Source organism: Heliangelus exortis, chromosome 3, assembly GCF_036169615.1.
Source record: "Heliangelus exortis chromosome 3, bHelExo1.hap1, whole genome shotgun sequence".
In the NCBI taxonomy this organism is placed as follows: Eukaryota; Metazoa; Chordata; class Aves; order Apodiformes; family Trochilidae; genus Heliangelus; species Heliangelus exortis.
Window position 1 is genome coordinate 27,430,350 of NC_092424.1, and position 8,200 is coordinate 27,438,549.

General features: G+C 42.0%; 1 protein-coding gene across 1 annotated transcript; it reads left to right on the plus strand.

Moving 5' to 3' along the window:
- Positions 1–832: 832 nt before the first annotated feature.
- Positions 833–5,291, plus strand: SRP9 (signal recognition particle 9). Its single transcript, XM_071739759.1, has 3 exons — positions 833–981; positions 2,368–2,436; positions 4,182–5,291. The coding sequence occupies exons 1-3, from the start codon at positions 910–912 to the stop codon at positions 4,299–4,301; spliced, it is 261 nt and encodes an 86-aa protein (XP_071595860.1). The 5' UTR covers positions 833–909; the 3' UTR covers positions 4,302–5,291.
- Positions 5,292–8,200: the final 2,909 nt, after the last annotated feature.

Here is an 8,200-nt window from a genome sequence, read left to right on the forward strand (position 1 = left end):
CTAAAGGAAATGGGATTTTGCAATGTTAACAGGAGAATTAATGGATTTCCTTTTGAAGCAAATTTTTGTCATATTTATGTAAAAGCTTAGCACACACACACGTAGGTTTGAAAAGCGGGGTCTGCCCTGCTTTATAATTTTTAACTTTCAGTCTCTTTCTGAAACCAGCAGCTTTGCAGTCCCGGGACAGGCACAGCCTCAGCAGCCCTCTGAAATACCTGTGGCTGCCTCGGCAGCCCAGGGAACCCGGCCAGCTGCTCCCAAATATCCTTTTTGTTCAACGCGGAGCCACCCTCCAGCTTAACAAAGGTCCTTCCACCGTGGGAAAACCTGAACCAGACTCGGCTACAGAAGCCGCCCGTGCTCATGGCCCCATCCCCCGCCGGGCTCGCCACGCCAAACCGGGGCCCGTCAGGCCGGGCCAGGGCCCTGCAGGCCGGGACCAAGCAGCTCGCCCCACGCTGGCCCCACCGCCCCACGGGTTTCAGAGTGGGCGACTGACGCGGAGACGGCCCGCACCTGGCCCGCGGAGTCAGCCACCCCTCCAGAAGGGCCTGAGCTCGGACCCGCATCCCTCAGAGCTCACACCCCAGACCCTAGACCCTAGCCCGCTGCCCCCGCCTCCCCGCCGCAGCGGTGCCACGGCCGATGGGACCCTCACCGCCGCAAGGTCGCTGCTGCCGGCATCCCGCCGGGCCTGTGGGGGCGCTCTGGCACAGGCACCGCTTAGCACTCTGCCTCCTTCCTCGGTGCAGAACCCCTGAGTTACGCGCCCCGCGATTGGGCGGCACCGTTTCCCGCCTACCGATGGGAGCCGCCGGGTGGCAGCGAGGCGCAGGCGCCCTGTCGCCAGCGCCATTTTGCCGGCGGAACGGAAGGGGGGAGCGGCGGTGTCGGGGCGGCTTCGCCATGCCGCACTACCAGACCTGGGAGGAGTTCACACGCGCCGCCGAGAAGCTCTACGTTGCTGACCCCATGAAGGTGGGGTAGGGTGGGGCGGGGTGGGGCCTTGCAGATGGATGGTAGGTGGGTGAATGGTGGGCCTCAGGGAGGTGTGGCTGTGGAGTGAGGCGGTGGGCGCTGTGGGGGCGACTCGATTTTTCCGGTGTTCTCTGCGTCCTCTGGCCGCCCCAGGAGGAGGGCGGTCCTCTGAGCCCTGCCGGGTAGGGGAGCCTGCGGCGGAGCGGCCTCTTGGCGGGGATGCGTGTCCCAACCGGGTCGGCACCGCGTGGGGACCGTATCGGTGCCGAACTCGCCGGGAATTGGGCTTCTGAAGGCGGTCTCGGCTGTGGTAACCAGTCGGAGGGGCTTATCGAGGTGTATCCTAGGCGCCTGCTCGAGGGGGAGGCGGGGAAAGAAGCAGCGAGTGTGGGTGTCGTTTACTGGCCTTGGTCTCATCTGACGTTCGTTTTCACGAAATAGAAGGAAGTTCTCACTTAACACCCAAAAACCTACACAGGCTGCGGAGTTTAGATGTTGTTAATCAGCGACAGGTATCAACCTCAAGGATCCAGATCCAGGGACGTTGTGCTCATTTGCAGTGTTACCTGTGTTTTAGAAACGTAGATTAAAAGAGATCTTTTGCATGAAGAGTGTTTTGAGAGCTGGTTTACAACATATGCAACCATATAATTTGAATCTGGTTTAGTGAAATACTAAAATAAAGCATTCAGTAAGTCTTACATTGTATTGTGGCCTGAAGTGTCAGTTTGAAAACTGGAAGGTGTTAACTTATTAAAGATTATTTGTTGTAGGAATGAACGTCTTGGTATACGGCTGCTTTTTGTTTCTGGTGATTTTTTTCAGGAGTATGGTTTGTGAAAACAGTAAAAACAATTTCAGTGTTGAGAATCAGCATTGCATTTCAGTGAAAAAGTAGCACAAAATGTGAAATGTGATGAAATTTCTGTAAGAGAGGCCTAGTTTTCATCACCAAAAAGAGGAACCTAGAGAAGCAGTGTTTAACGTAAGTCTTTAGCATGGCTGACCTTCATATGCAGGTGCTAACTATACTGAAATTCAAACAAATTTTTCTCTGGTGACAACGTGTTTTGTATTGATGTGTCTATTAGTTTATCTTACCTGTGTCTGAAGTCTCAGCAACTGTTGTTGCTGTATTTTTAGTGGGTTTGAACATGTCCAATGCTGCTCCCTGATGTCAATATATTTGGCAGGGAAATGTGATGGTTTAGCTTCCAAACCATCCTTCCTGTGCTCCAGCAGAGCTTAGGACCACCACAGAGGTGGTGAAAATGTGAAGCAGAACGTAATTCCAGCAAAACATCTGAGTTTGAGCAGATTTCATTCAGATTTGTTTTGAGAATTGTTAGCTGTAGGTGCTAATTGATAAAATGTTTGTAATTTCAGGTGCGAGTCGTTCTCAAATACCGACATTGTGATGGGAACCTCTGTATCAAAGTAACAGATGATGTAGCTGTAAGTACAGAATATATATGCCCTTTTTAGGGCTTATTGGATCTCTCAAGGACTTGCATTTTGATGTAAGTCAACTTAGGAGCTGTTAGTCACTGCCTTCCGAGTGCCTGATAATTTTCTAAGATTTTGTGCTCAATCTTCCCCTCTTGATGTGTCTGTGACTAGCACTGATCCATAGTTCAACTCTGCACAATCCAGGAAAAGGTCTAACACTTCAGCCTTCTTATTGTGTCTCAACATAATAATTCTATGATTTTATTTAAATACACGTACTACAAAAATCTTGGACCTTGTGTCTATCTGAAAATGCTTCAAGACATGACATTGGTAGCTTCTGCTGAAGTATTTCAGGAGCACCTTTGCACATGTGTTTACTAATGTGAGTGTTCCTTTTTATTTCATCGGAGTAGTTGTAGCTTTCAACCATAGGTTAAGCACCTTATTTGTGATGCTGAGGCAGTGGAATGCTGTCAGTCTTAGTGACAAGATTCACTTGCAGTTCAGAGATCCTGTTTCATGCATACTGACATGCATAGTAGCAACAGGTTCTTGGTGATGTTACAGCCAAGTTGTTTTTCAGCAGTTCAGAGTAAGTAACAGTTGTCTGCCCTTCTGTTATCTTTAGGCTTGGAAAAAATCTTTCTGCTTTCCAGGAACAGTAATCTGGCATTGGTATTTCCAAAACCTAGGAGAGATGTGACACTTCTCCATAGGATAATAGGGCTTAGTATGGGGCACTGATGACCAGGGGAAGTGAAGGGCAGTTTAATTGAAATCTTCCATAGGGGTGGTTGCAGTCAGGTGATTCATGAATGTGAGCTTGCAGTCACAGGAAGGAGTTATAGTGGGGGAGCGAGGGGTTGGTTTCATGTTGGGTATTTTTTAATGTTTATTTTGGTGCCTTTTGTTTTTTTCTAAAGGCAGAAACTTTTTTGCTTCTAAACCTGTAGCATTAAAAAATGAACTGTTCTGTTGTTTCTTTGAATTAAAATAGGAAATTGATGCTGGAAAACGTTGCTGTGTTGACAGCACTGATGTATTAAGGATTAAGGATTCTATTTGGTTTGGTTTTTTTTTTATTGTTAAATCAGCCTGGGTAGTCTTACTTATGCTGTGCAGGTGAAAGATATTACTCAAGTCTGAAAAAAATCCCCTAAGTGGCCTTTCTTTGATAAGTCACTGACATGTTACTTTAGTTCTTTTTGCATTTACAGGCTTTTCACATAAGAAAATGCTTTTTTATGTTAATCAGATGTTGTGTTCCTTATTTAGGACTGCCTTAGAAGCAGATTTTAGGGAAGGGGTCCTCTTCAGCTGGAAGTACAGAACTTTTATGTTGCTGGCAGTTAAGGAATATGAAAGGCAAAATAAATTTACAGAATATAGAGAATAGCAGAGTAATTCCATGTTAAAAATCTTCTGTCTTTAGACAACGCAGACAAGAGTGTCTTCAAGACATTTAAACCTCAAACTTTAGCATCCTTTTTGTGTGAGAAGAATATCAGGATAAATCATAAGCATCCCTATTTTCAAAATCAAAGGCATGAGCCTTTTTGAGGAACTTAAATATAAACACGGTTGTGTGTGTATATTTTTAAAAGAGGGTAGGTATGTGTTGGTGCTGCCACAAATCAACCTTTGAGTACTTATTTTGTTTTATTTGTTCCAAGCATAAATTTGTTGAAACTAAACAAGATAAACACAGTTCAAGGCAAGTCTGTTATTAAGCAACTTTATCTTTACAGTGTTTGCTGTATAGGACAGACCAGGCTCAAGATGTAAAGAAGATTGAGAAATTCCACAGTCAGCTAATGCGACTCATGGTGGCAAAGGAATCCCGCAGTTCTGCCATGGAAACAGACTGAACTGCTGAAAATAAAATGAGTGCTCTGGGCATGTTTCACTCAAAGAAAATACGGATTTTGGATTTGGACGAATACTGGGACAGGAGATGCTTTTATGTACTGAAGTGGACTGATGACAAGTCTGAAGCATTCTCATCCCCCCAGGCTCCACTTTGGAACTAGGAAAGTAAATGCTTTCAATTGAAAGCTTGTATTTATTTTTGGGAATTGAACAAAAACTATTCTTACATATTACGTATGATAAGAAGACATATTTGGTATCTGTTTTACTTTAGTCTGAATTCGATCGGCCACAACCATATTTCTGGAAAGTTACTATAAAATTTCATATAGTTTTCATTGTGTTCATACCTTGTACTGGTGTACTCTCCCAGTGAGAAGGTTTATTAACGTAATACTGTAGCATGTTGACTGGATCTAATAAATATTTACATAAATTATATACATCAGTGGGGTTTAGAAGAATGGATGCTTTCTGAACTGGAATGTTAAATTGCCAGTTCATGTTAGCACTCTCACTAGCAAGATTATAGCTTTTAGAACTGATCCTGGTCATAAGCAGTGCAACATAATGTGTGATGCTGTTTGTACAACTGTTATGTTGGCTAAATAATTAAACGTGTATTTTAAAACTTAAACCTTTGCTTGAATTTTGCTAGAGATCGGTGAGGAATTGTAAATTTCTTTTCAGCAAATCTTGCTATTAAAAAATAGGCTGGCTTTTTTCCAGTACTTGAACTGTTTTATACTAGCAGGGGGATCTTTTTCCATCCTTGCCTCAGACGGAGTTGAAGTATATCAGTAAGACAAATTCTAGAAGCTCTTGACTATTATGTTAATAGAAAATATGCAACCAAGCCCTATCCAGATGCCTTACTATCGTAGCTTGCTAAGTATGCGTTTCCAGATGGATGGGGCAGATGGATGTCTGCCAACTGAATAAATGGATGGAAACCAGCTTAATAAATACTTAAATAGCAGTCAAAAATAGACCAGTGCTTCTGTGGCTTAAATTTGTTTCTCATTGTTACCTCTTGTAGAGTGATGGAAGCCTTAATTGTCTGTTGCAAAGGCTTTTTGCTTGAAAACCCAGCTGAAATTGATACTTGCTTGGACTTAAAACCTTGCATACTTAAAACCAGGTGGATTTTTAAAATGTAATTATGCTATTGATATAACTAGGTTTTTCCCAGATGGGTGCATGCACTTTACACAGAAGTAAACTGCAGCCATACAAAGTCTTGTCTGTAGTGACATTTGTGTATAACAAAACAGTTACTTAAATAGCTACCTGCTGTCGCTACATAAAACTAATGGAGCTACTCAGAAGCAGCAGAGTTGCCACATTTGCCAAGGGCACAAATATTGCATTAGAATACTCTTTCAGATGAACATGTGATGTTGCTTATTGTTGGTAAAACTGCAGTGCTAAGTTCTCAGTGGCTACTCAAATTCTACATGTATAATGATTTTTTTCTTCTTGGATTGGCTTTTGAAATCTAAATAAATCCAGGGAAAAGGCTAAATTTTGCTTTCAGTTAAACTTTAAGATACCGCAATGCAAAAGATTTTCCTTGATGCTTGAAATTCTTGATGTTTGCAACTGAGAGGGTTAAGTATTTAAACCATTTTTGTCTAAAGCACTGTTGTATCAATGGTTGGTACAGAGAGGTCATACAAGTGAAGATTGAAGCTATTAAACTGGCAGATGAAAAGGCTCCAAATATTTTAATGTAATTTTTGCACATCTTTTGTAAATTGGTTTAGCATGTGGATGATCTGAGGTACAAAAAGGCTTGAGCGGTATTTCCTTGTGCATGGAGGATAAAAGGAGGGAGAAGACTGTAGACCAACCTGCTGTACCAAGTGGTTGGAATGCTTAAGCTATTCATAAACTTGAGCAGGCTTTAGAAGGGGGCACTGTTGCTTGGTGGAGAGGGCTAATTGCAGTAATCTATATTAAAGGAGCAGGTGTGAAGGGAAAGGGGCTGGGAAATGGATTTCTATTTTTCTAGATTCAGAAATTATTTCTATACAACCATAAGGAAATGTTAACGCTACTTTTTTAAGAGTATGTGTTGCTAAGCTTGTTCTCCATGTACTCACTGAGAAGCTAGGGCAACAAGACAATAAGGATAAAGCTATTGCTCTTACAAAAAAAAAGCTTTTAGAAACCTTGACTTTGTCCTGGAATTTTCAGCAACTTCAGTAGAAAAGCTATGAACTCAAAGCTGTGCTTTTTTTGTGTTTGTACTCTTGTTTAGAGTGTGTGTTTGTGCCTTTCAATTAGCTAGTACATCATATTGCCAACTACTTGAATGTGTCTACTGTTATGTGATGAAAAAATCAGCTTGATATGGCTGCTGCACCAAAGGAGTGTCTGAATGCATTGCATGTGAAGAGCTGAATTGCTGCCAGCAAGGCTGCCATTGCCTCTGATCACCAGTAGGAGTTTGTGCCAATAGCAGGCTGCAGACAAGCAGCTCAGGAGCAGATGGGCAACCTGTGCAATTAGAGACAGGTAACCCTTGCAGAGTGGAATGATTTAAAAAAAAGTAAATTTCTCTTGATATAGCTAATTTTGTTGCTGCATGTTAGTTACTTTACTAATTGTTGTTTTGTGAAACTAGTTTAATAAAGAATACATGTCTTGTTACTGCATGAAGAAAAATTATTATTTTACCTCTGGAATTTATTGTTTTTTTCTGGTGTTCTCACTTATTGACACTTAGTACTCTGAGTGTCTTGATTTCAATTCTTCTTTGTGCACAGCACAAAAGCTGACTTCTTTACACTCTCTTATGCCTCTTACCTCTCCACAGCACTTTTGTTTTCCTTTGTGGGGAGTTTCTCTATGTGTATCCATTCTGCAAGGGTGGATTACAGGAAGATCTTTATCTTTAGAAGTGAGAATGTAGGTCACAGGTCTTTGTTTTAGACATCCTTATGAAAGAGGTCTTTGACTAAAATCCTGACCTATACCCTTCTAATAGTGACAGATTTATTTTGGAAAATTGCATATTTTAGTACCCAAGTATTTGAAAATGGGAAATTGAATTGAAGCCAGCCAGGTTCTTTAAAAAATGTTTTTACTTGTCAAAATAATTGTATTTTCAGTAGGTTGCTTTCCTGGATTGGACCAGAGTAGAACTAATTTTCTTGTAATTTTACTTTCATCTAAGTCTCTCACAAGTAGCTGTACTTGCTGAGATTTACAGCAATTTTCTCAGTCAGTGTATGATTCTAGGGCTGGTAACCCTCGATGTTCATGGTTATAGCTAGAGAATGGTGAGCAGAACCAAGGCCACTGCTTGGTTCTGAGAAACATCTTACACTGCAGAAAGGGAGTGAAAGGCTCACACCTGCAACCCTCCTTTAGGGGGGAGTGGAGCACAGATGGAGGAATGTGATCTCTCTTTTGTGTGTATTTGTATGTATTTAAGTTTTCTTCTTTTATCATCACTGTTTCATTAAAGCTGCATAGTTTAGTTTCGAACTCATAAGTCTCCTTTTCTCCTTTATCTTCTCTCTGAAGGAGAGGAGGGGGATTAGTAGAGAACATCTGTTACTTGTTTAATGGCTGGCGTTAAATCATAGCATTTCCTTCCTGCAGTATGAGAGTGAGTAATGTTCATAATTTTGCTGTAATAACTGGAGATACTTGGTTTCTGCTAAACGTGGCCAGGAAGACTTAGATAATGACTTACTGCCCTGGCTTGTTCTTCAAGGTTATGTCAGCTGGAAGGTGGGTCTTGGCACTCTTGCTCGACGCAGAACAAATCCTCTCACTTCATTTATCTTAAGCTTGGTTCACTTCTGTTCCTGGATTAAAAGAAGATAACTTTGTAAGACATCAGTGATGCTGCATATGTTAAATATATGTTTTAAATCTAAAGTAG